This window comes from Eublepharis macularius, chromosome 5 (assembly GCF_028583425.1).
Source record: "Eublepharis macularius isolate TG4126 chromosome 5, MPM_Emac_v1.0, whole genome shotgun sequence".
NCBI lineage: Eukaryota > Metazoa > Chordata > Lepidosauria > Squamata > Eublepharidae > Eublepharis > Eublepharis macularius.
In genome coordinates, this window is record NC_072794.1 from 69,011,627 (window position 1) to 69,039,322 (window position 27,696).

At 40.6% G+C, this 27,696-nt stretch overlaps 2 protein-coding genes across 5 annotated transcripts; one reads left to right on the forward strand and one right to left on the reverse strand.

The window, feature by feature from the left end:
- Positions 1 to 4,132: 4,132 nt before the first annotated feature.
- Positions 4,133 to 11,421, reverse strand: TYW3 (tRNA-yW synthesizing protein 3 homolog). The gene is made up of 6 exons (XM_054980474.1): positions 11,109 to 11,421; positions 10,424 to 10,504; positions 7,645 to 7,743; positions 6,554 to 6,625; positions 5,931 to 6,064; positions 4,133 to 4,867 (listed from the first exon to the last, which is right to left on the reverse strand). Exons 1-6 carry the CDS (start codon positions 11,295 to 11,297, stop codon positions 4,609 to 4,611), a joined length of 834 nt encoding a protein of 277 aa, XP_054836449.1. The 5' UTR covers positions 11,298 to 11,421; the 3' UTR covers positions 4,133 to 4,608.
- Positions 11,422 to 11,543: 122 nt separating this feature from the next.
- CRYZ (crystallin zeta) lies at positions 11,544 to 25,744 on the forward strand. 4 transcript variants are annotated; one of them, XM_054980473.1, is made up of 10 exons: positions 13,378 to 13,478; positions 13,763 to 14,005; positions 16,031 to 16,316; positions 16,662 to 16,814; positions 18,265 to 18,428; positions 18,906 to 18,957; positions 21,568 to 21,717; positions 24,248 to 24,349; positions 24,438 to 24,533; positions 25,196 to 25,744. In XM_054980473.1, the coding sequence occupies exons 3-10, from the start codon at positions 16,206 to 16,208 to the stop codon at positions 25,358 to 25,360; spliced, it is 993 nt and encodes a 330-aa protein (XP_054836448.1). In that variant the 5' UTR covers positions 13,378 to 13,478; positions 13,763 to 14,005; positions 16,031 to 16,205; the 3' UTR covers positions 25,361 to 25,744. The 4 variants fall into 4 exon arrangements, with proteins under 4 accessions (XP_054836447.1, XP_054836445.1, XP_054836448.1 ...); XM_054980472.1 differs by lacking the exons at positions 13,378 to 13,478; positions 13,763 to 14,005 and adding an exon at positions 11,544 to 11,666; XM_054980470.1 differs by lacking the exon at positions 13,763 to 14,005 and having other exon boundaries at positions 13,371 to 13,478.
- Positions 25,745 to 27,696: the final 1,952 nt, after the last annotated feature.

The following is a 27,696-nucleotide window of genomic DNA, read 5'->3' on the forward strand; positions in this document are numbered from 1 at the left end:
TGTTGTTTCGTCTACCATATAATATGTATGCATACATACAGATTTAACTCACATTTCTACTGACCATATGGCATACAGCTTTCCATTTTCTGCAGACATTCCTTCTTTTTCTTTCTTTCTTTCTTTCTTTCTTTCTTTCTTTCTTTCTTTCTTTCTTTCTTTCTTTCTCTTTCTTTCTTTCTTTCTTTCTTTCTTTCTTTCTTTCTTTCTTTCTTTCTTTCTTTCTTTCTTTCTTTCTTTCTCGGAGCCAGTTTAATCTCAGAAGATTCTGAATGAGCTGTTTGAGAAAAATGTTTTCCCACAAAAAACTGATATTGTCTCAATTTTTTTAAGTACAGGAAGAAAAATTTGTGCTTAGAACTTGGGACAAAGTCTCTGTGCCAATATACCATTCTGCCACCTGGTGGTAAGCCATCAAAGTAAAAATGGAAAATTCTATATTTTGCTGTACATTACCGTAGGGTCAGCTGCAGTATTTTCTTTATGCTGCCTGAGCAGATGTTTCCGATAGCTGATGCAATTTCTGAACTAGTTTTCACCTCACTCAAAAATGCAATTGTGCTGAAGAATGTGATACTGAAAGTCTGAAATAATCCCCCTTCTCAAATATTCATTGTGTTTATATATTATCATCTGGCAAATATTGTACATTTTGCATTTATTAAGTAGCTTGCACCACTTTTTTTTTTTAATGTCAGTGAGATCCAGTTGTGGCCTTGTGTGGGCAGAAAGGAAGCTCTAAAATGTCACCAGTTCTTCTTTCCTGCTGCAGCCCTCCACACCATATCCCACATCATCCTGGACTCCAGAACAGGAGTGAAGTAAGGAAGGGATCTTCTGGAGTCTGGAGGATCCCTTCCCTATCCCAACTACCTTGTGTACAAGGACAGCACAGGGAGCTTCAGCAGAACATTATTTGGGTTAGTTAGGAACCAACCTGTAATTTTGTAATCACACCAAAGGCAAGGGCCACCAAATAATGTGTGTATTGTGTAGGCTTAAGGAACTGTTTTTGTTTCAAAAATGATGGGTCTGTAGCATCATTCTCAACTTCCATTTGTTCTTATGGCTGAAGAGGTCAGCTTTGGATTAACAAGACCTGCAACAGGAATTGCATCTGTGGACAGAACAACATGAAGAGTCAGTTCAGAAAAGGAAGCAGAACGGGAGAAAGCATTTTCTACCTGTTTTGATGAGAAGGTCCGGTGATTTCAGTGTCAATGATGGAAAGTGATTTGGGAGAAAAACCATCTACACAAATGGAGGGCTTGGAATACCATTCTTTGTACTTGGATCTGCCTGGGCGCCAGTGGGTAAGTCATTAGCCAGTTTGGGTGCAGAACCAGGATCCACAATGACATTGGGCCAAAACTTGGGGATCCAGCTCCCCATTGGTGAACTTTGGGATGTACTATGATGTACATGTACTGTGATGTACCTTTAGAATGCGAAACCCGTTGGAGTAAGCATCAGGATCCAGGTTGCCAGAGGAGAGTTGAAATTTTCTATGGTAGAGGGATACTAGAGAAGCGTACCCATGTAATGTTGGAACTGCTATGCATCTGCCTGCAGATGACTGAATTACTTTGGGTGGTAGGTGTAATTCAGACCTACTGACAATGGCTAGGAGTTGAGCCGATGGGTTGAGTCACCAGGGAAGTCTACCCGTGGTTACTATCCTGCAAATAAGGGCAAGTTTGGGGGAACTTTGGAGGGCTGCAGAAAAGATCCTTGATTAATGTCCCCCTGGAGGTCACAGCCAGCCAGGCTACTTCCTCTCAAAAGCACTGGAGAAATACATGCCTTATTTGAGAGACCCTGCCTTGGTATCTAAAGGATGGATTCATCTGCATCACTGTCTTCAGAAGGCCAGAGGATCTTGGAGTACAAAAAGACATGGGACTCAGTGGGATGGAGGATAACAGAAGCTTTCTTATGCCAGAGGGACAAAATGGTAGGCGCCAAACCACTTGTCAGCGTTAATATCTGTGCAGATACAACATTTAACCTTAACAGTATCAAAAACTGAAAGGGATAAGGGAAAGTGTACAGGACAGGGCAAGAGACTCCCATCCCAAACATCTGCTCATTAAGTTGTCTTCCTTGCATGCCTTGTTGTGTGTATCCGTCTTGAATTCCATACATAGGCCCAATTCAGAACAAAACTGGCATCGAAAGAAGATTGCTGTATATTAAAGCACCCTTGTAAACATGCTGCTCACATACTGCCATGCAGTAAAAAAGAACCAACAAAGAAAATACGAAGTAGCAATTGGCTTTTGTCAATTGAAGATATGTATGGTCAAGGTGAACAAACAAGGGATTGGTTCCAGACTAAATTTTCCAAGGACAGAATGGAACTTTTTTTGCCTCCCCTCTCCTACTGCAACTCACTGATCTCCACAAAATGCTGCTCCTGGGAGATAGGGGGATCCTGAGAAAAACATGGCAGGGGGTCTGTAGTGGGAAATGGGTGGAAATTGCCAATTTAGTCTGGATACACCCCAAGTTGTAGACCTCTGCTTTAACTTTTGCTGACTTATTTACAGACATGCATGAATTAAATGAAATGCAACAGGCAGGCTTCTATCACATGCTAATCCAACTCAATGTCAGACTTCCCATTTTCTTTTTAAATGACGAGAATGTCAAGCAGCTTAGTTACAAGTTTACAAATGATACTGAAAACTTGACACCTAGATTTCCAAGGCTCAGTCATGGAAAATGTGAAACACCAATAGATTATGACACACTGAATGACGATGACTTTTCCCCAGCCTAAATTAACCAGCCTCTTGAAAACTGGGGCCAGGGACAAAGGATTTCCAAGAAGACTGAGGACCAGCACTTCTCCCAAGACATTAAATGCTGTAGACAGCTGTGGATCCTGACCAAAAAGCATAGGCAAAAGGCAGCATGAAAGAAGCTCCCATGGCATAATTCACTGTCTTCTTGTACAGTGAAGGTGTTGCCGCTTGAATAGAAGTCACAGATGATAAAGAGTAGTAAAGTGCAATGAATCCTGACATGGATTCTCTGATAGCAATGTATTTTTGAGCAAACAATTTTACTATTGTATTGAGATTTTCCCTTCCTGAACCTCCTCTAAACGATTTCTTCATATTGCACAAACCTCATCCAGGGAGTGCAGACAATATCTATAGCCAAAGGTAAATTGTTAATTTCATCTGCAAATTATACCAGATGCAGCTATAGTCTCTTTGAAATTAACTGTGTGGTACTGCATTAGTAACAGTATTTTTGAGTAATAAAACAGACACACCAGGCAAAGTTTAGGACACCCTTCTAACCCTAACCCTTACCCACCAGTTGTTCTGTTATTCATACTAATGTAAGGTATGTATGAGAGAGAAGAAAACATACTAAACTGTAATGACTAATATGAGATTCTGATCCTGAGAATAATTCCTTAGAAGGACATTCCAGGCTGTTTCTGCACAACCTGAAAGAGATGGCCCACTCACCGAATGTGGGCGGCTTTTCTACTTCACTCCAGACGTCTACATTTTCAATATGGTTGCAGGCTGTTTGGCTTCCATTTTTTCAGTGCCTTTTCTGGAACCGCACATGTATGTATACAGATAGAGGTTGTATGAATTCACCTCTACCAACTGAGGACCCACTTCATGGATCTGATAAAGTGGGATCTAGTCAGTAAGGCTCATGCTACAATAAATCTATTAAAGGCTTCTTTTGTTTTTAAGGAAACGGCAATTACAATTCCTGGATACTTGCCCAATTACCTTTTCTGTTTTTCAAGGCTTGTTCATTCAGAGTAGGGAAGGGGAAATATTTATAAAGGAACACTGACAGTGCTTTGGGCTAATAACTTGTTACAAGCATTCATAAGAGTGGCTTTATCAGGGATCACTTTGTTTCATGCTTTCCTTTCTTCTTCCAAAATTGCAAGAACTTGTGCTCTCCATTATTTCTATTAAATTAAATAGGAGGTAAGAAAGATTTAATAGCAGAAGGGTGTTAAACCAATATTTAATCTTATAAATTCTACTTTCAAATAAAATAAACATTTATTATAATGTTTCATTATGGTGATCTATGAGATACCGTTTGGGGATATTTCATATTTTGTATTAAATAATGTAACTTACTATTCCATGGAATTTTTCACTTTTAATGGCATTTCATGACTTTGCTAGGGGTTTAACATCCATAAGAACTATCTTGTTATGCTATTTTCTAGAGCGCTAAAATCTGAGAAGCTCTTACAAAGAGCAGTACAAAAAACACATACTGGGTTGGCTCCAGCAGACTAGCAAATGGTGCAAGTTGATGGTAGTGGGTTTTTGCTGTGTCTTCCTTTGCACTACTTCTCCCTCCTCCCCTCCAAAGCGAGTCTTTGGAAGGAAGCTATTCCTTCAGTTGTACAAAAAGATGGAGGAAGCGAGTTCTGCAGATTCCCTCTGGAGTCCTGGTGTCACTCTTTTCCCCATGATGTTCAGACCCTCTGGAAAAACTTTGCAGGGGGCAATAGGGGTTGCACTTAGCAAAAATCCCTCTCCTAAACTCACTCCATTTGTGGCCCTATAAGACCCAACTTTATACAAATATAGTACAGCTATGTCTATTTTACAAAAACTCATTTTTAGCACATTTCAGTGGAAAAAAATTAAGATTGCTTTCTGTGTCATCTTCACTTCCCAGCTCTCTATTTTTCTGTACAGAAGTATATTCACTATCTTTTTGGGTCCCTTTTGATTTTCTTCTGCTTCTACAAGAAGTGTCCATTGTATTATTCTGCTCTGTTCTATTCTGTTCTCTCTCTTTGTCAAGCAAGCTTCTGAAACAGTCTCTGTTTTCCAAAGCAAACTGTAGAGAGCTGTAAAATCTGAAACAAAAAGGAATACATTATTAAAATTCATAAACATTTTCCAGACATCATCATTCCATTCCTGCAACTGCTTATCAGGTATTACACAGACACGTCAAGAATACAAGACTTTCTAGACCTCAGAAATCCAGCAAACTCTTAAGAACAGGACAAAACAAATTCTCAGAACAGAGTTCTGTCACCTTCTCATTCCCCCATCCTAGGTAGGCATTATACAAGCAACTAACACAATGAACTGCTTCTGCAGTTAATTCCAGATTTCTAATATACAAACCTAGAGACTTTCTGTTGTGATATCAAACAGTGTACATTTTAAGAGAAAGGCTCCAGTGAAGTTTGGTGAAAATATACAATGGATTTCCTCCATACACTTTCAAAGTGTAGTTATCTATCTGTAATTTTTATTCCACCATCTTTTAAGGAGCTCAGGGTAGCAAACATGATGCTCCCTGCCTAAGTTTTATTCTCCCAACTCTGTGAGGTAGGTGAAGCTGAGTGAAAATGACTGTCACAAAGCAGGAATTCAAAACCAAGTCTGAATCTGACACTCTAATTTAGTGGTACTCTCAGTGCGGTTCACGGACAGCCACATTCGCAATTACCATCAAACAAAAGAGCCAAATGACTACTGTAAGTCATGTACATCACTACAAACACACAATCATTTGAGATATAACTATTCATGTTAAATGTGACAGGGCTGAGATTGAATCACAGCAGTTTGCATCAGTTTACCTATTCAATTTGTGGCTGAAATGAGATTTCTGCCAGTGACCTCCTGGATTACAGTTCTTTCTCTATCTCATGTTTAATCTGATAAATCTCCTCTCAGCTACCATTACTGAACGAGCTTCTAAAGAAAACACTGATGCATTAAGTGTGCTTTGACCACTTGTGTTAATAGAGACAAAAATCCATATTTATCCCTTAAACTTTGATATCACACCGAGCTTATTTTAGTTCAGCCATCCAGTCCACATCAAAGTTTACAATTTTCTAGATGCAACATTCAACTCTTTGTCCTGTCCCCCTCTTTTGTGTCTCTTAGTAGTTAGCAAACCTGTCAATTCTCCTCCTGTTTTCTTCCATCTTTTGATTAGCAACTTGAACCACAAAGTCAACATATTCTTCATTGACCATCAATTTTCCCTTCTGGCTTAGTGGAACTTCTAAGCAATGCGTACTCCGGACAGCCTAGAATGAGACAAAAGTAGTACCCTGAACATTAGCATTACTATTCATTTTAAGAAGTCAACAATATATAGGACAGAGACGCTGTTCAAAGAAATCTTAGTAAGATTAGTATCTTTGGGGAAGGGGACAGAAGCTGACATGAGCAAAAGGGGCAGGCACTCTTTTTACAACATTCTGTTATAATTTTTTAACACCGCATATAGTTGGATGAAGGAGAAAGGATGGATCACATTTTTAGCAGCCCTGCAAGTGATTGTGACCACTGCTGTATTCAAGGCCTGGCTGAAACACACATCTAAATGGGTAGTGCATTTATGACATAGTGGCTTCTGGTATGACACTGGCTAGAAAAACTGTGGCTACCCTCAAATGACTTGAGGATGTGGCCATATCACAGCTACCACCATATAATCCTGAGCAGGGAATGAGCCCAAGAGCCTGATCTCTTAGGCTACTGTGGACATGAAGTAGTAAAAAAGAGAAACATACCATCATAATTTTTCCTTTTCGACCGACAGTTATACCAGAGTTCCTGAAACCAGCTTCTATAGCCACCTTGTGCTGCAAAAATAGGAAAAAATATCAGAAGCAACAGTCTTAATTGATATACGATAGCAAATTGTGGAAAACTGGCAACCATTCACTTTTAAGTACATTGGCATGTACTCACATCTTTTTTAAACACCTTCATTAACATGCCTAGTTGCAAGCCATTCTTTTCAAGTATTGAACATTTAGAATAAGACTTTGCTTTGAAATTTTCCAAAATGTCAAAGACATACAGCAAAGGGTATGCAACAATAAAACAAGTGTAATCAGAATACCTATTGAGCAATGCAGTCAAAAGCACTGTGAAAATAGAGTGAAAGTTAGAAAAAGTAAACCATCTGAGCTTCCAATATGACAATGCTCCTGGACAATGTGATTTCAGGAAGAAAAAACCTGTACACTTTTCCAAATTACCACTTTTTGTGGATTATGAGCATGTTATTAATATCTTGAAACAACATCTAAGAAAAATTAAAGACAATGGGTTGGAGACAAACTAAACTGGCAATTTCTGCAGATTCCCCTTTCCTGCTACAGACCCCATTCAAAAAATTCCTTGAGGTTCTCCTAACCTTCAGGAGCAGCATTTCATGGAGATCAGTTGTGGGAGGGAGTGGGGAAGAAAGTTTCATTCTGTCATTGAAAAATTTAGTTTGGATCCAACCCAATCCTTTTTTCTTGCTATGAAGCAAAGTAACAGAAAAATCTCATGCAGGCTTACAATGGCTCCTGAAGGTTAATTCAGACAGATGGGACAGCATTAGATCGGACATCATTTGTGAAATTCTCATTCCAACAGTCAGTGGAAGCCTTGCCACTGGTTTCAACCAAACAATAATTTCACTTATGAATATCACATCTGCAGAAATGATATAAACCCCATTTCCCCCCCATCATTGTATTTTCATAGTCCCAGTTATTAAACAAACTACTTCAGGGAATGATCTTAGGTGTGAAAAGTGAATAGAGAGCCAGTTGTTACTTGTGTAACAAGGATGGAATTTAAGTACAACAACAACACTTCACTTTACCAGGAGTTGGGCATCTTGTAGCTCTTGACACTGCACGTGAAGTACAAATGGCTCAAATTTGAATATGGCATCGTCGGTGGCTCTCCGCAAGGCTGTAAGCTACAAGATCCATAATATTTATCAATACCACAAATGAGAACAACTAGTAACAATAATAAAAATAACCAGTCTTTTTAGACTCTTAAAACATTGCAGAACAGAAGGTGAATCAAGGGTCTTCATTGGTATAGCATATTCTTGTAACATTTCAGTCAGTATCTTTAAAAACTTGAAATGAATTCAGTCATAAAGCCAGCATTGTGGCAATAGATGTAAGTACAATTTACTATAACTAATCTTGAACAGTTTTGGAAATATTTTTGTATAAAATGTAAGTTAAAGGATTAGTGCTTATCTGCAATTATCACAACTTGAGGCCTTCCTCCGAAAGAAACACATTTGCTGGGGGGGTGGGGTGGGAGGGTAACGAGGCATAGTCAGAGCTTTCTTTGTCACAGCAAGAGTCAACACACAAAGAGACCAATCACAGCTCAGCTTAAAATGCAACTTGGGTTATAAAAGTTGTTATAACAAATATTTCAAAGAAAGGTCTGGCTGTTCTCTTTCCAAATGTATGTATAACCTCTTTGGATTGAGGCCTTAGCCTACAGAGACTTGTTTTTTCAAAATACTTTTTAAAAATGTGTATTGCGATTGAAGGATATTGTTATGTTATAGCTTCTAGATCACTAATTTCCTGAAAGGGGATCAACTTTAAAATTAAAAAACTGGAAGTAATTTCCTATTACATCTTCAAAATGTCTATCATAGCCCTTCCTTCATGAAAGCCAACTGCTAAACTCCCAGTGGGTGTGGGATCAGGCTCTCAATCAATAAATATTAAACCATAACCTCTGGAACTATAATTATATACTGCTGGGCTTGAAACAAGTCCTTTTTCAGATCTCAGAAACAGGAATTTTCCTTTAAAATGTAACAGGAGAGAGTTCTGCCATGTGGCCTTTTGATTAAAGATAGTGGTACCAGAGTAAAGTTTTTATATAGTTACTGCAGCAAGGAACTTCCTTCCTGTGCCCTGATCAGATCTGCAGGTGTGAGCTACCTGTTGAATTATAAGAATTGGGTTTTGCAGAAAATCTACATTTGTCAGGTAGCAATTGTATTCTTCGTGTGTAAACACCTGCCTTTGTTCCCAGTGGGGCCTCAAAGCTGCTTACATCATTTTCTTCTACTCCATTTTGTCCTCATAACAACCCTGTGAGGTAGATAGGCTGAGAGCATATGACTGGCCCAAGGTCACTGGGTTTCCTAAATCCTAGTCTGACAGTCTAAAGACTACACTACACTGGCTCTCAGCTCTCTAATACATTATTCTTCCTAGAAAATTACAGTGGCTCAAATATGCCAAAACAAAGCAATGTTTGTATTTTCCTGTCAGTGAACAAATAGTACAAATAGGGAGGCAGGCTGCTTCCTAGTATCCCTGGAGAGGTTTGGGGGCAGAGAAAGTGGCGGACATGACATTGCGTGACATGTCATCACCACACAACATCACTTCTGCCCTTGACTGTTTTCCAACTGGCTGCAGAAGCAAGGACAAGTGGGAGGGGAGGGCCCATCAATGGGAAAGTACCCACCTGGAGTGGGCAAATGGTAAGTCTAAGTACAAACCTTTTTATCAGAAGATCTCAAAGGTTATTTTCATGCTAAATGTATAGTGCAATTCTAAGAGAATATACAAAAACTTTAAAATCAAATAACATAAAATATTTGGTATTTAAAAAAACAGCACCACAAAATATTTTACATTAATTAGGACATAACTTCCTGTACAATTAATTAGTAAATCTTGTTAAAACTGTCTCATATTTTCTGACATAACACCTGTTAAACAAGAATCTTTAAAAAAAATAAGCATATACAGCAATTAAATTATACTTTCCCGCAAAATATCTTTATTAACAACCATCACTCTGCCATCACCTGGAAGATTTCGATGATAGCTAAAATTTCTTATTGAGTAAATGTACAAGGTAACAACTAAACCCAAGCATTAATTCAATTAAAAAGCACACAAGACTCCATTACACTGAAATCTGTCATCACTCTGGGTTTAAAGTAGCTTTAATTGTCAACAGAGATCACTCAGAGAAAGTAAAAATTACTAATAAAAATATCATTATGCACACATTTTCATCTTAATAGACCGGTTGAGGCCCAAGGTGATAATAACTAATTAGTATGACTGACAGCTTTGATGGGGGAGAGAGCAGAATACTATTTTTTTAATGCAACAAGGTCTACTAATGTAAAATTAGTTTGTCTGGATTTTTTAAAACAAATCTGCATTTGTGATTTAATTTTTTTAAAAAAAGACTTGTGACGGAAATTATTAGTGTAGTCCTGTTTGTGTTGAGAACAATGTCTATGCACCCCCACTTAAGTCAAAAATTCCTACAGAACAACTTTTAACTAGGATACATAGCATCATTTTTATAGTACCATCCTACAGAATGGGTTTAGAAGAATGTAACTCTGCACAGAATGGCACTGTTACAATTATTTAAACCTCTTTAATCCATCCAGAACCAGCGAACAATTTTTCTTGTTGATTGTATACAAAGTGACAGAGACTTAAAAAAACCTGAAAGAGTCCGGTAGCACCTTTAAGACTAACCAATTTTATTGTAGCATAAGCTTTCAAGAATCAAGTTCTCTTCGTCAGATGCATGATACAGAGACTGGTCAAATACAGAAGCACATGGCACAGTTTTCTTACCACTTCTTCCATTGTACATATTTGATGGGTCACCATAAGCCAGGTACAATTTTGCTTCTGGATCTCAAAGCCAGTGGTAGGCTAGTGGGAGAAAAAGCACTCTGTAAGTTTCCCTATATGTGGAAAGTGACACTTTTCCTCACCAAGCATAAACTGGACCTATTGCCATATGATGGAAAAAAGAAGCGAACAGGTGCGAGTCAGTGTGAAAGTCTGGCTGAAGGAGAGAATGTATAGGAGATGTAATGGAAAGTTGAGGGGGGGGGAGGGCGGACAGAAAAGATCCACGTTGGTCTTGGGAATCAACCTTAGTGGGGAAAATGTACATAATTTTGAACAAGCCTAGAAGCCAGACAGGGCCTCTCTAGGAGGGGTGGGGGGGGGCGGATCTAGGAAAACATGTAGCCCAGTGAACGATCAGTAGTGGTGGGGAAAGAATCGATGAGAAACAGCTACTATTCTGAACTCATACAGTCTAGTCCTCTGCATGTTTATTCGGAAGTATGTTCAGCAGGACTTGGGAGGGACACTTCGTAGAATGAGTGCCAACCTTCACGGTCTACAAACAGGCATAAAGAGATGCTTCACTGTAGGAACCCGCAGCAGCGGCCCGGAGGGCGCAGTCCAAGGTAAATAGATCCGTTTCAGGCGCGTGGCAGGGGGAGATCTGCGGTGGGAGGCTTACCTCTGCGGGGGCCGGCACAGGAGGCTGCTCCAGCACTACCACGCGGCCCGAGCACGAGCTCGTGGTACAGAAGCTGTCATGGTCATTAAGGAGCCGCACGATGTCAGCGATCGGCTCGTCCACGCTGCCCTTCCGGCTCCCGTCCGCGCGCGACAGCCGCTGCTCTTTCCAGCGCCTAAAGTCAGCCATGGGGGAAAGGTGGTGGTGGTGGTGGCGGCGGCGGCGGCCGTCGAGCTTCCCTTCCCGCACGGCAATGGCAGCACTCAGAACAATTCCTCTGTGGGCGCCGCCATTTTAAACAGACGGCAGGCCACGTGGGACAAACTGTGCAGCCCGCGCCTGGAAGAATCCAGTTCAACGGGACCTGAAGGGATAGTAGAACTGCAGCTCTGCACTTCCAGCCCTGCGGCCAAGTGACGGTTCTCGATGAAGAGGAGAATTTACCGAGAGGAGGCGGCCTTCCCCCACCGGCGCATCCCTCCCTGGCCATACCACCGAAGGAGAAAGAATTGCAGCGGCCAGCCAGTGTATGGCAATTTTCGCCCCCCGCAGGGCAAGGTGAGGCGATTGTATCCTCGCCCGGGCGGCCCCAGGAGGAAATTCTCACCTCTCGCGGGGCCAGCCCCCCGGGCATTAACCCACTAGGACCTTTCCCAACACAGCTGTACGGAGATTTTCCGCGCAGCTATCTAAGCAGAGGAATGTGGCTGGCTGGTGTGCTTTCGGGTTTAGGAGAACTTCTGGGGAGGATTTCTCCAAGGGGCTGCGGCGCTTCTAGGGGGGTGGCTGTCTGAGGCGACGTGCCGAAGGGGTGCACTCAGTATATGTAACGAGAGGGACGTAGGTGGGCGATCCTTTGCCCTGGGAACAACGTTCACTGAATGCTTTTGACACATGCGGAAGAATGAGGCGGTAACGAGGAGTGCGCTGCTTCCAATTGCAGGTGGCTGTTTTTGTGGTAGAATGCTCCTTCAGGTTAAAAGTTCCTAGAAAATAGAAAAGCAGCACAACCGACAAAGAATATATTCTCTTTCTTGTTGCTGGGCTAGCTTTCTAAATTCTTGTTTGAGGAGGAATATTCAAAGCTAGAATCAATCACCAGTAGTCCAAAGTGCTGCTTTCCATTCTTTGGCGTGTGTAAACCAACCCTTTAGACCTGTTTTGCACATACAGGGGGAACAAGATCATAGAAGGGACTGCACTGCCTCTCTGCAGGCTACCGGTGGAGGAACACATTTTTGAATACATTTATTCTTTATTTTAATTACATTTTCCTCTCTCATTGAGACTCAAGGCAAGTTACATAGAGTAAGTTAATACCATTAGCGGCTGGGACATTCAACAAACAGTACAACAGGGCAAATATAGTAGAATTTGAAAAGCAGAAATCCAATACAGAGCTGAAAATGATGCTGAAACACAACAGCACATGGCATATTAAACAGTGTAGAACTATCTAGTAGAACATATTTACAGCAGTAGACAGTATACAGTATAGTTCCTATCCTTGTACCAACGCATCTCTTTGAACGATTTCCCTACAGTACAGCCTTATTACCTGTGAAAGAAAGCCCTGCTGAATGTTTCCCTCTTTGTTAAAATTCCCTGTAAAAGCAAGACCAATCCAAGAAGTCAAGAGAAAGAGTAGAATCTGTCTCCCTCCTGTGTTACTGCTCTTTTTGCATGGGTAGTGGTAATCCAGAACTGGAATCCACGAGGTTTCATTCCTAAACCCCACAGGCTCGGACTACAATTTTAAACACACTTACTTAAGTGTCCATTTAGGGTAGCAGGTCTAAAAGGCTCAAGCTAATCTCTATACCTCGCACGTTGATGACATAAGACCAGGATAAGGGAAAAGACGAGCCGGACCCAGTTCTAAAGGCCTATAGCTGTACGTTTTCCCACGTGAGTAACAGCGATGCTATAACGAAGCCGCTGCCCCAAATACAATCAGCTCGCCCGCGCAAGCAGTCCTGATTCCTCCAGAAAGCGACATGCTTTGCGGGGAAAAAATTGTTACCATCTCTTCGCGCTTCCGCAGAGGGACGCCTAGCGTCAGGTTAAACCAGAGATCGAACCTGAACTTCCTGTTACACTTGACGGCGGCAGCTGGCAACAATCGCCTGTGGTATCGCTCTATCCTTTAACTTCTCTATGATGAAAGCTTTGCATAGAAAGAACGGAAGCTCTGATTGGAGCTGAAGAGCATGTGACCTGACTCGTGCTCTGGTTTTTATGAGGCGGATCATCCCTCCCCTTGCAAGTACAGTGAAGTAGGAGTTCTTAGAGGGAAGGGCTGCTTTGAAGGTGTAGCAAGATCCTATGTCCCACGAAAGAGTGAGCCGCACACCCAAAGAGGCATTTTGGGTAGGTAGTAGAGACGGGCTGTAGCAGCAAAATAAAACAGGACTCTGGTTAGGCGGTAAGTTGCCCCTGGGTGGTTTTATTTTGTAACAAAACGGGAGTGTGTAAGCAGGAGCGGTGGTAAACACTTAAACTGTCATCCTGTGCGTGCGTCTGTGGGAGGCAACGGGGGTAGGATTGTGTTGTTTGGTTGACCGTATTACTAAGTAATACTACTTGGTAGTAAACTTTAGGTGCAGGACTAGCTGGATTAAGTTAATTGAAATGTATATTTTCCTTTTTTTCAGAGCTCTATGTTAAATTTGCTGGATTTGTTTGTAGCATTTACAGACTTGTAAATAGTTTCAGAACTGGAGCTACAAGTAACCATTTTGTGAGATGTTAAAAAGCAGCAAGCCCCAGAAGTAACCTTTGAAATACCGTACAAGCTTCTAAAGACAAACTATGATTTGTAAGGAAGAGAGAGTAGCTTAGTGATGCTGTGTATTTGAAGCTCTCTGGCTGGTTAATATATGAAACAGACATTTAGGGTATGTGTGAAGTCCTCTTTACTCAACCTTAACTTATGTTTGACACAAAGCTTCCATATACAAGCCTGGTTAATGTTACAGTAGCAGCATGTACAATCTGTGTACAGTATATATCTCACTTTATAAATGTATTGAGTAATTCTCATGTTCAGTGCATGTACACTTGTATGCATGGTTGAAACTGCACATTTATCTAAGTACTGGTCCCTGTTTTATTTATGTAGTGAATTCATGTTGGCTTCTCCTTACAAACAGGTAATATGTGGATTCACTGTAATAAATAAACTGGGCTACAGACCATTGGTCTATCAAGGTCAGTTCTGACTGGCAGCAGTTCTTGATGATCTTTCATATCACCTACAACCTGATCCTTTTAGCAGTAGATGCCTGGGATTGAATTTAAGACATCTGCATGCAAAACAGATGTGTTACCACTGAGCCATGACCTCTCCTGACTTTTGTTTGAGAGGGGGTGCTGAAAATCAACTTCATTATTACTCAGAGCTTGAAGTTAAAAATTAATCCCTCCTCAGATCCACTGATTCTGCAGGGTACTAAGGTGAAAAAGCTAATAGTTTATTTTGAAGAAAATGTTAACATTGCTAGGTGGTGATGTAAGAGAGAAAATGGGGATGGAAACCTATTGTAGTGCTAGTTGCTTCACAAATGAAACTGGGAAGACTTCTATTTTCTCAGACATTCCTACTTACGGCTTTTCTCCCTTTGCTATTCATGACATGTGCAACAACTTATCCAGCTCTTACTTCTGGCACAGGATGTGTTTGTTAGTTGTCCGTAACCATGGCTTTCAGCCTGCGTAAGTTTTCTGTTGGGGAAGGTAAATGGATCTGGTTGCATTTAGTATAGAACAGCTGTAATTCAAAAGTCATTCAATATCTTGGCTTTTGCGTTGGCTTTTCTCAAGCTCTATAGACAATGGACTTTAGCATCGGGAATCTGCAGTAAAGTGTTGAATAGTGAATCAGAGCATCTGTATCATTGCCTGTCAAACTGCAGAGAGATCAAAGCAGTGTAAGATCTTCTTTTCTCTCCCTGTTTTAAACACAATTTTAATCTTTTTTAAACAAACAAACATTGTTACGACTATGTAATTTACAATTTAACAGTTAAGCAACAATCCTAAAGGTGCTTTTCTAGAATTAAGTCCCACTGAATAACCTGAGACTTACTTCCAAGTAGACCTGCTTAGAATTGCTTCCTTTGTTATGCTGCATGTGTGGAAAGTGTAATAAAATTGAAGTATAATCAAACAGCATTTGAAGGCATACTTAGTAATGCTTCTAGTTTGAGATTTCTTGGAACTGTATCCTTTTACAAATTTGGAAGGACTAATCTTAATTTCTGTAGCAGACACTGAACTTTCTATCAGGAGACTGTTTTAACATGAAACAATTTTATAGATCGTAAGTCCATTGAACTTGGTGGATCTTAATTCTGAATACTCATGGGATCAGATGGTCTGAAAACTGTTGTACGCGTATTAACTAACATGTAGCAAATAGCTGGATTCTAGTTAAAGTAGGATACCTAATGGATCTAGCGAGTTTTATGGTTATTTTGTTGTTCTTCTAAAGAGCTCAGGGCAGTTTATGTAGTCCCTCCATTATGTTTGCAACAGCCCTGTGAAGTAGATCAGACTAAGAAATAGTGACTCTCCCTGTTCATCCAGAGGGATTGAGTGCAGCATGGATTTGGTCTCCCTTTCCCTAGTTGAACACTTTAAATACTACACCACACTGGCTCTCTGGGTCTGTTTTAATTCCTTTAGACCTGAATTTCTTTAGCTCTGTGCTGGCTAATTCATTCACCTTCCACAAGCTTGCAGTCATCAAGTGGTGAACATTCCTATGCAAACCAACCCATCTCACACTAGATTTATAAATGCAATAACTACTATTATTCCAGGTTGATAGATTTGCTTGTATTTATTTTTAACATGCTTGATTAATTGTATGAGCTCAGTTTCTTCTTTGCATTGATGATGTTATTTTTCTCCCTTTGCAGGCTAAATAATTTTATACAGCAAAAAGCAATATATTGTGGAACAGAATGAAATGGGTGAACCTTTGATTTAAATTTCAGCTGAAGAGCAAAGTTTTTTTTATCCTTTCCCTCTGAAGTGGAAAAGCCAGCGAAGATTAACACACTGAATCTTTATCACTTGAGTTTCTAAGTTGCCATGGCAACAGGGAGAACTGTGATGAGAGCTGTCAGAGTGTTTGAATTTGGTGGACCTGAAGTGCTTAAACTGCAGTCAGATGTCTCCTTGCCAGTTCCAAAAGCAAACCAGGTGAAAGTGAATGCCTTAAGTTGAGACCTAAATCAATGGAATGTATTATTTAACTCATTTATTAGAAGCTCCAGTAAGAAGCATACAGAACAACATGCAGGCAGAGTAAAAACTAATCCAGTACGAAAGAATAGCATACATCACTGTTTACAATAAAATAAATTTATTTCATTGTTAACTAAATAGCTGATGTCAAGAGTTTTGAGAGCCTGCTAATAAGCTGGTTTTATGATACTTAACATACAATTTATTCATTTTATATAACTCTTTAAAAAGTGAGCGTGTAAAAACACCCAATTGCTAGTGACTTTAAAATTGTTCACCACTTACCATTTTCTTCTTCAGGTTCTCATTAAAGTTCACACCTGTGGCATTAATCCAGTGGAGACCTATATTCGTTCTGGGACTCATGCTAAAAAGCCAGCTCTACCCTACACACCAGGTTCCGATGTGGCTGGGGTAATAGAAGCTGTTGGAGAGCATGTAACTGCTTTCAAGGTATTGTTTTCGATCTAGTTGCTCATGCTCATTTGCTATGTATAAATTTTGGTTTGGATCCAGTAGATAACGTCCTGATGGCAGGAGGGCATGTTTTGCCTATTCCATGCTTATACACTGTTACATTGGAGCCACCTGTTGGTAACAAACAGTCCATCATGAAGTGTGGGGTTGTGTCAAAAAAACTATGATAAAGATAGGACATTCCTGCTCTTCTCCCCCACCTGAAAGTGGAAGTCTCTAGTGGAAGGGAGAAACTGGCAAAAATCTCTCTTGTTCCCTGTGCCAGTTTGTTTAACTTATATACTACCTCTTCACTGTGTTTAGTACTTGAGGCAGTTTACAGCATACACATACAATACACTACTTAAAATAATATAAATGCAAACATTAAAACTGGTGGTAATATGATACTAAAATAGAAACACAAACATTAAAAACCAGTATCACAATAAAATACAAACATGAAAGTGCCCTTCAATAGGTAGAAAATAGTGACTTTGGTGACGTCATCACGCAGGGCGGACGGAGGCAGCATGTGGGGCTGAGAAGCCACCTGCGCCATTCGCCTCCCCACAGGCGAATGGCGCAGGCAGCCTTGCAGCTGCCCGCGCTGCTTTCGCCTGCTCCGCAGGGACAGGGGGCAGCCGGCTTGCCACGCACCCCCTGCCCTCCAGGGCAGGCGAAAGCAGTGTGGGGAGCTGTGAGGCTGCCCGCGCCATTCGCCTCCCCGCAGGACAGGGGGCGGCCGGCTTGCTGGGCACCCCCTGCCCTCCAGGGCAGGCAAAAGCAGCGCGGGGGGCTGTGAGGCTGCCCGCGGCATTCGCCTTCCCACAGGACAGGGGGCGGCCGGCTTGCCGTGCACCCCCTGCCCTGCAGGGCAGGCAAAATGCAGTGCGGGAGTTGTGAGGCTGCCCGCACTGCCGCCTGTGTGCTCTGGCAGCTGGGAGCTGCTCCTGGTGCCCCCTCCCTGGCGGCACCGGGGGCAGACTACTCCCCCTTCCCCCCCGTAGATCCGGCCCTGCATTCACAAGTAAACTTCTGTGTGTGAAGTTCGATTGCATTGTCTTGTCTGGAAGCGTGGAATAGTTGTTTTCTTCTTTTCCATTATCTGCATCAGTGAATGACCCAGCTTAGGGTTTTGTGCTTGGTACTTGCTTACAAACAGGGAGAAGTGTTTAGACTATCAAGAGTTGCCTAAAATGTTTTCTTTCCCTTAAAGTGTTTTAATTGTGGTAGGTTGCATCTCTTGTTATTTCTGGTGTTTTAAGGATTTCCTGACTTGTGTGTTTCAACTACAGATTTGGCAACTGTCCAGCAGAGTCTTTCTCTTGTCCTTCTATCTATAACAAGATTTACCTTTGTGAAAATGCTGCTTAATATTTTTATTGTAATTATTGGAACATAATTTGTCACAGTGGTTCACTTGATGTTTGTTTTCTTGTACCAGAACGGAGACAGGGTTTTTACCCTTGGTACCATTTCTGGTGGCTACGCAGAATATACTGTTGCTTCAGCTGACACAGTCTTTCCCTTGTCTGACAAACTGGATTTCAAGCAAGGCGCAGCAGTCGGAATTCCATATTTTACTGCATTCCATGCTCTCTTTCAAAAGTAAGGTTCACATGTTCAAACTGGTCATAAGCAATTCAAACAGATTCTTTTCTCATCTTTGGAATCATATGCAGTTCTGATTATTTTTCTTCATTTCTTAATGCCCCATTCTTGTGGGATTGCTCTTTACAGAGGTAAAAGAGGTAAGACTTGTGAGGCTGAGGAACATCATGAAGAAAACCTTGGTGGAATCTGCACCAAAGAAATATCAAATAAACTTGTTCTGTTGGTAGCTGTGATCTGAAGCAAGTTGGATATTCCGTATTCTAGAGCCTGTCATATGCCAAATGATACTATGCCTACTATGTGAAAAGTAACAGATATTTGTGAAAATTCTGTACTCTGGAGCTATTGCCAGATGAAAATCCTAGTACAAAGTAGCCGCTGAATACAGTCTTGGCTTTTCTTGTTGCAAGTTTATACAGCGGTTGCATAGAAGAAAGTTTGTCATGTTGATGATTTGCATTCTTTTTCTAGAGGAGATGCCAAAGCAGGAGAAACTGTGCTAGTCCATGGAGCAAGTGGAGGAGTAAGTATTTTTAAAAATTAAGGGGCTTTAATTATATTCCCATAACATTATAAGGTTTAAAAATAATCTTAACATTAGCATTAAAAATGGGGGTTGGAGCCTATGTAGCACCTGCAGAAGGTGCTGGGTATGATGTATCTTTCACTTCCGCCAGAAATCACCCGTGAGCCTATATTGAGGATTTAGGAACCCACATAAATTGTTGGCTGTGTATCACAAGTGGTTGTATTGTTAAGAGAAGGGAAGTGAAATCTCCTATCTGCAGATCTTCTAGCACCAATAGAAGTGCTGCCATGGAACAGGCTGGTGGGGCACTCTTACCCATTTTTCCCTCCTCAGTGTTGCTGTGTGTGTTCTCTGGCTATTTGTATAAGTTCCAGACCTCTAGAATCACTTGTTCATGGCTCACAGACAGCTGCTTTAGGAAGAGGGAGGCAGGAAAAATGCTTCTAAAAGCTTGCATTGTTGGTGCTTTCTGTTGAGCTTGTCCTGTATCTGAGATAAATATGCCATGCTGAGGATGGCTGTAATCGTGGTTGTTCCTGTTCTGTTCATACGGGCATCAATAGTTTGTCAGCCTTCAGTGACATTGAAGAAAACGAATTGAAATGTGTAGGCTTGGCTAGGGGTGTGCACCCCTCAAAAATCAGTAAAATCCTAATATTTTTACCGAATCTGAGGAAAAAATTTGTAATTTCCCAAATTCTAATTCAGTTCCAGTATTTCTGAAAAATCTGGCTATTGTTTTCTATGGAAAAATCACTTGCGGGGGCTGCTGGGGGTTATTTTTTAACCAAACGTCACCAAATTTTGAGAGAACCTACTACTGACTGTCATCTAAAGATCCTCCAGGTTTCATGAAGATTGGACTCCAGGGCCAGTTTTATGGGCCCCGAAAGAAAGTTCCCCATCCACTCTCCATTATTCCCTATGGGGACAATTATCTGAGGACAATATAGGGTGCTGGGGGTGGCATTTTTCTGAAAACTCCACCAAACTTTCAGAGGGCCTACTCCTGACTGTCCTCTAATGCCCACCCAAGTTTCAAGGAGATTGGACCCTGGGGGCCAAATTTATGAACCCTAGCCACTCCATTGTTTCCTATGGGGAAAAAGTCAAATTCCATTGCATAAATTCTCTGGGGCAAGGCTGCCATGGCCAAAACACATTCTGAAATGCAAGCTGAGCTCATCCCAGAGAAAGCCCAACAGAACCAAACTGAAGCACAGGAATAGAATCCCTCCAGAACCAATGTGAATCAAGGGGAACAACACCATATTGGAGAATCACATCCATTCTACCCAAACCAGACTGAAGCAAGGGGTACTGTTGCAGCTTAGCCCAACAGAAGCAAACTGAAGCAAGGGAATGCCTTGTCTTGTGGTTGGTTACTGCTTGGTTCTGTTCAGTGGTGTTTCCCACTGGCGGAACTCAGTGCCTGCCTGCTGTGAATAACACTGGTTCTGTTGAGCTAAGTTGCAACAGTGTTGCTTGCTTCAGTTTGGTTTGGGTGGAATGGATGTGATCCTCTGGTGTGATGTTGGTCCCCTTGCTTCACTTTAGGTCTGGAGGGATTCATTCCTGTGCTTCAGTTTGCTTCTGTTCGGCTAAGTTTGGTTATGGAACTCGGGGGCAGGATCTTTAAATGACAGTCAGGATGAGTAGGTTTCCTCCAAATGTGGTGGTTTGGTTGAAAAGTGACCCTCCATCCCGCTGGATAGCTCCTAGAGTGATTTTCCCTTAGAAAACAATGGCCAAATTTTACTGATTTTTTCCCCTCTGAAAATTTAGTAAAAATTCAAGGCACCTGGTTTTTGATTTGGAATACCTGGATTTTACTGAATCAGCCAAAATTTGGTATTTGAATCCGAATTCCAAACCGAACTGCACCCCCTTAGACTTGACCACTAAATAGGGCTCCTTGTGGTTCTAAGCATGAGCCCTTTTGTAGTTCTTACTTTCTTCTCTCAAGTTGGTAGTGATTAAATACTTGTGAATAATTGTGAGATTTAATTTTCTTTGCTAAGAGTGTGCTGCACACTGACCAAAGTGCTTCATTCTGTACAAAATCATCCTTCGTAGATGAAGCTGATAAAGTTATTTCAGGCACAGTTACTGCTTTGTTACAAAGGAGACTTTCAGGTGCATATTTTTATCTACTTCATAGTGTTTCTGGGCATGTATTAATAATTGTATTGGTGTTTTTAGTGCATTTGGATGGACAGATGAAAAGAACCAAACATTTGACAATCCTAGGCCTCCTTGTCTATACCGTATACGAACAAGTGGAATTCAAGGTTTTAGTGCTCACATTTAAGCCCTTCATGAGCTGAGGCCTATGTACTTGAAGGGTGGCCTCTTCCTGTATTCCCTTGTGGTAGTTCCATTCTTCACAGCAGGACTTATTGTCAGTACCCTGTTCTGGACACATTCTGCAAATGTCTGGGATTGGGGTTTTCCAGTGGCTGTCCCATGTCTATGGAACAGCCTCCTGGAAAAGCTTTTAAACGTTCCTCTTGGAAATTTTAGTGGATAAAGGAGGCATGGGATGGTGTGTGCTGCACACATGAGTTCTCTCTTTCCCCCAAAATACTTATTTCAATATTCTAGGTTGGAATAGCAGCATGCCAGATTGCAAGAGCTTATGGTTTGATGGTTTTGGGCACAGCTGGTACTGAAGAAGGAATGACTCTAGTTCTGAAAAATGGAGCCCACAAAGTGTTTAATCACAGGAAGGAGGATTACTTAGCTCAAATTAAGGTAACACAGTTATACTTAAGACCTCTTGCAGTATTCAAAGCTCAATATAATACAGCTAGCACCACTTTTTAAAATGTATTTAGGAACTGTGGGTGAAAATTCAGCAGTTGCAGCATGCTTAGCTGGTTTTGCTAGCCCCTTGATACTACTGAATTCACAAATTTATCCTTCTGCTGATTGTGTGGTGATGTTCACCTCTTGACTCCACTCATGACAATTTGATGTGGTATGTTCAGCTATACAGCCATAGACAAATGTGCCAAATCTTTGTAAACCTTCTACTTCACAGAACTGGTGGAGGAATCTTAGAGGTCCAATGTATGTTTGTATGCGACCAGCCTTGATACTCACTGTCTAGACAGCAAGGGCAGTGTATGGCTTTGACATTCCATAATGCATATATAATAATTTAAATCACAGTTGTGTGACTTGCCCATGTGGACAGGATGGGAAGGTTTGGACTTTCCCATCTACATGAGTGCCATCCTGACTGTTGATAAGATAAAATCTCTAGTATAAAAAGTGTTGGTAAAACCATGTGTTTTAGCCTGGCACCTAAAAGAAAGTAAAGTAGCTGCCAGGCAAACCTCAAAGGGGAGGGTATTCCAAAGGCATGGTGCTGCCACAGAAAATGCCCTGTCTTTAATTGCCACCTGTCTCACCTCTGAATTTGGGGGCATAGAGGCAGAGTTGCAGGTTGAATAGTATGGGAGGAAATGGTCCTTAAGGTACCCTGGCTGCAAGCTGCGTAGGGCCTTAAAGGTAAGAACCAGAGCTTTGAATCGTGCCTGAAATCAGATGAGTGACCAGTGCAGATCTTTCAGAGCTGGGGTGATAAAATTCTTGTATCCCATCCCTTACAGTAGCCTTTCTGTTACATTTTGGACCTATTGAAGTTTCTGAACCATTTTTAAGGCAGTCCCAAGTGGAGCACTTTATAGTAATCTAATTTGGATGTAATCAGAGCATGGATCACTGTGGCCAGATTATGTGTTTTGAGCAACAGCTGTGGCTAGCAAACCAGCTGGAGCTGATCAAAGGTGCTACCTGCCTCAGACAGTAGGACAGGATCAAGTAGCACCTCCTCACTATGAATGTGCTCCTTCAGTGGAGAGTGCAGTGCCCACCGAAACAGACTGACTCCGCAGTCCCCACGCAGCTTCTCTTGACCAGCAGAACCTCAGTCTTGTGGGGAAAACATTGTGGTAAAACATATTTATGAGGGATCTCAGGAAAGATAGGGAAAACCTGAGAGGTGCATGGAAGTACTGCAGTGCTCTGAGAAAGTGGAGGGTGGAGAAAAGCGTGCAAATTAGGGGTTAGCAAGTGTTTTGCTTTTCCCGGAAGGGAATGCAAACATTCAGTGCATATGCAGCCTCTCCAGAGGAATAAGTAACACCCTCTTAGGGCCTTTTAGATCAGCAAAACAGCATTGAGGAGGGGGTCCTGGAACCCTTCCTCCTCCTAAGGTGAAGTCCGGATCCATACTGTGCCCTGAAGTGCTTTAGAGCAGAGTTTTCACAAGGCTGCAAGTCCCTATGGCGATCAGATGTTAAAGATAATCTGTAGTTTTGGCCAGAGGTGAATCTTTACCAGTATCCCAGTTCTTGCTCAGCAGTTCATTTTATAATTGTCCTTTAAAAATGTTTATCATTGCTTCTAGTCCTGGGCCTAGATATAGGACAATAAAAATGTGCCAGTCAAAGAGAAGAAAAGACTTTCTTTATGAGCAAGAGATTTCTCTGGTGTGCAAAAATTACTCATTTTATAACACCCTCCCCCCTATTTTCAAAAGCCACAGAATATTGAGTCTAATTGAAAGGGAGAGGGGATCTGTTTCCAAGTCCAAGAGAGGTTATAGTTTCCTGGACATGTAGTATGTGTATGTAGGATCTGAAAATGTGTTCGAGGCATGCTTAGCTCAGCCTCTCCCTTTTAGCTTGAAGCATGGAAAGGAGAAGTAAAAGTACCCTCTTCCAATGTCTTATCTCTCAGGTTTAGAACAGAAGAGGTGCTTGTTTTAATTCAGACTTTAGCATCCAAGGCACTTGTGCTAGACTTCTGAAATTCAGGATTTGATTAGCTGGAAGCTGCCTGTCTAACCTCAGGCTTAGTAATGTCATGCATTGTGCTATTGGGTAAGAAAGGGATTTTCCTGTTTAATTACATTTAAACCCTGCCTTTCTACTCTTTGTGCCCCTGTTTCACTTTTGCTTAATACCTCACTTTAAATGTTCGGTTTAAAACTGAGCTGTGTATTTTCTTAAACTCACATAAGCAAAAAGATCAAGAATATGTTTAAGTAATCATATAAAGGATCTATTTTAAATATATGGATTCTGTTGAAGACATGGAGGTAATGCAGCTAATTGAACAATGTATGCATAAGAGTTGTCCGTACTGTTTTTAGCAGCACTGAAAATGTATTTTGAAATTGTTACTTGTGATTTTTCAGATCTGTCAAACAGGAAATACGTGACTTTGTAAAGTTGAATGACTGATACAGGTTATTAAATTTATTTTTATGTAGGAAACTGCTGGTGAGCAAGGCATAGACATAATTATAGAGATGCTGGCTAATGTTAACCTTGCCAATGACTTGCTACTTTTGAAAAAAGGAGGAAGAGTGATGGTAAGTCATCAGTTCAGCTCTTCAATGAGGATCTTAATGCAAAATCAACTGGCAATATCTCACTATTTCCTAATTGCTTTCATGTCAGATTGTGGGATGCAGAGGTTCCATTGAAATAAACCCCAGAGATACCATGATGAAGGAGTCCAGCATCAGAGGAATTTTTTTATTCGCTGCATCAAAGGTAAAATACATAATGCAGTATCTTACAGAAATCATTGAGCTAAGTCAGCAAATGTTTTCCACAACACTGTCTTGGAGATAGGGGCTGCTTTTAGTTCCAAACTGTGTGACAGTCTGAAAGTTCCTTTACATTTCCTTAGCTTCTCTTCTCCCCTGCATTTACTGCTTCTAACTCTTTTCACATTTATATAAACTATTGGGCAGCTATTTAGTCCCTATCCACAGGTATTGGACTGGCCTGACAAATAGATGTTCCATAGCATCTGTTTTTCAAGATTTGGTCTTATGATTTGATGTGGCAAATGTTCTGTTAGCATTTCTATATTTTGTAACCATCCCTCCCATTTGCACCATATTTAAATGCAGAGACTTCTGAACATATTATTTTTCTTTCTGTAATGTGAAAGAATGAATTAATTTCTAATGTTGGATCCAGACTAAACTGGACATTAGCATTAATTTCCCCCTCTTTGCTGCTGCAGACCCTGCTCATGTCATTCTTCAGGGTTCCCTAGCCCCCGGAGCGCCATTTCATGGACATCATGGTGGGGAGGGGTAGGGAGGCATGAAAGTTTTGATGAAAACTTTTTAGACTGGAAGCTTTGAAGAATAGAGGATTATTATCTTCTAAAAATTGATTAAATGCATATGTTTTCTGTTTAGGAGGAGCTTGGTGAATGTGCAGCTTCAGTTCTTGCAGGTGTAGAAGCTGGCTGGCTAAAACCAGTAATAGGCCCTGAATATCCAATGGAGAAGGTGACAGAGGCTCACAGAGAGATAATCCACAGCCAAGGTGCTTTGGGGAAGATGGTCCTTCTTACTCGTTAAATATCTTTGCACTTAACATGAACAGTAATTACAATGCTGTTGGAATACTTTGCAAATTATGACTTTGAGATGTAAGATACAACAATTGCAATCGGCTCTAATTAGAATGTTTTATATCAAATTTGAAAAGATGAGTTGTTAATGACTGACAGGTCTGTCCTAGAAAGTATCTTCTTTATTCTACTGTGGAGCCTGTAAGAGATGCCTATTCTGCTGCATTCACAGGATACTGATGTAGGGAGTCCTCTCTTGGTCTCTTCCTTGAAAATGCTGGATGTGCCTTTGGGTCTCTGTAGAAAAGCAAGTGAAAATACTTACGTGCTTTCTGAGGACAGAATTGTGTCTGAGATCTTGTTTTTCAAATAAAGATACATGCATCATGAAGTACTGAGTTCATATGCTCTGTTTGGCTTTTTTTGCTTTTGCACAGTGAGTTCATTCTGCTAAGGAACTGTTTCTGTTGTAGGAGTGAATATTTATTTGACCAAATTCCAATTAATATCCTCATTGATGTTTCATGCAAGGTGTGGCGCAGGGGGGATGAGATGTGATATAAGCAGTATATAACCTCTACTTTTACTCATCCAACTTGTGTGGCCTTTCCCCTCCTCATAACGAAATGCTGCACAAATAAAACATCACTTATGACTGTAACCGTGTATTGATCACATGCTCCAGTCACATATAATGCTAATATGGCTTCCTGGGATTCACAGTGATTCAAGGATTTGGGATTGACTTGTGAAATAAAGTTCAATAAACTTAAGCTTTGAGTTTCCTTTTGGTAATACTTGTAGAATTTTCTCACTTAACGCTTCTTAGTTTTTGTCAGAAGATTTGATTGAGGTATGCAAATCTTTTATAATTGTTGAATTCTCTTACGATATCTCATGTTGTTCTGTTTTATGTCATGTAGCCAGAGAACCTACAATGTACATATTTTTTCTGGGGAAATGGCTAAAAAAATGTAGAAACATTGGTGGAGAGGAATCTAGTCCACCCCCCCCCCCTAATTTCTTGCCCCATTGTAGTTTTACAAAAGACTGATAAAAGTAGCTGTACCCTAAATTTCTCAATCAGAACTGGAACCTTTTCTGGCACCACGTCTGATTCTTTTAAGGACAATTAATTTCTACAAGTGCCCATTCTTTATATATGATTAGACACAGGTATGTTTTATTTGCAAATGTGTTTACCAAAATACAAATCTTAAAGCTAGAACTGTATGACTGTGTACTGGAAGCGGAAAGTAAGAAGTAGCCGATGCCAGGGAGCTCATACATACTATAGTCCAAGGCAATTAAAAAAAAATTATTGGGTTTTTATAATATATAGGGAAGGGTTACAACAGGCCATAAGCATTTATGAGATTCACATACAAGACACATAATCATCCATATAGATATAAAAAACCATTATATATGTAATTAGTGCCCCATATACCTTCAAGATACCCTTTTATTAATTTCTATATTTTTTTAATCCACTTACTCTGTAGCTTATATTTCTAGTAATCTTTTGTGCATATTACAGATAGATCACATTTCCCCTCTTTTACCTTTTAATCAGGGATCTTAGATCCATAATCGTTCTGGGAGTGGAAGGCGGATGTAGCAAAACATAAAATATCAGCAGGACATTAATATACATCAACATAAAGAGCAGTTTTTATATTAATTTCCTCTTTCTTATATCTGTTCTGGCCATGCCTTGCAAACTTGTCTGCTTGTATTTTCATAATAGTAAGGGTATAGAGGCCAAATCAATATTTAGTTTGAATCTCTCTCTCTCTCTCTCTCTTTCTCTCTCTCAAAACACAATTTTACTTTTTAAAGATAGTAACTCCTTTATCTATTTTATTTTGACCATCTGGACTTATTTACTTGGGTTTTCACACTCGTATGGTTAAGAAGAGCAGGTGGTCATTTAGCTTAGCCCGTATTTTATAATTTGAGGAGGAGTACAGTCTAAGTACATTTAATAAACTCAGAAGACCCATTAACATAGACTATATGGTGTTATATAAAAAAGAGAAAATAAGGAAAGAAGGGAAAAACTATTTAAGTAAGAGGTTGAGTCTGCATTAATAAGTCCTGATATGCCCCAAGATTCTGGTCATTGTTTTTTCTTCTCTCTTCATGAAAAGTGGTACATCCAGTCCTTAATCTCTCTTTCCCCTTTCAGTATTGGCATGTTTAATTCTTTCCATACAGATCTGCTTTCTTCTTCTTCTTTCTTTGTGAGACGTAGTACATCCAATCCCTTGTCTTCCAGCCATTTCTGAAGGAGATCAGTATGGATGTAGTTACTCCTCTGCTTGTTTTCCTGTTTTAAGA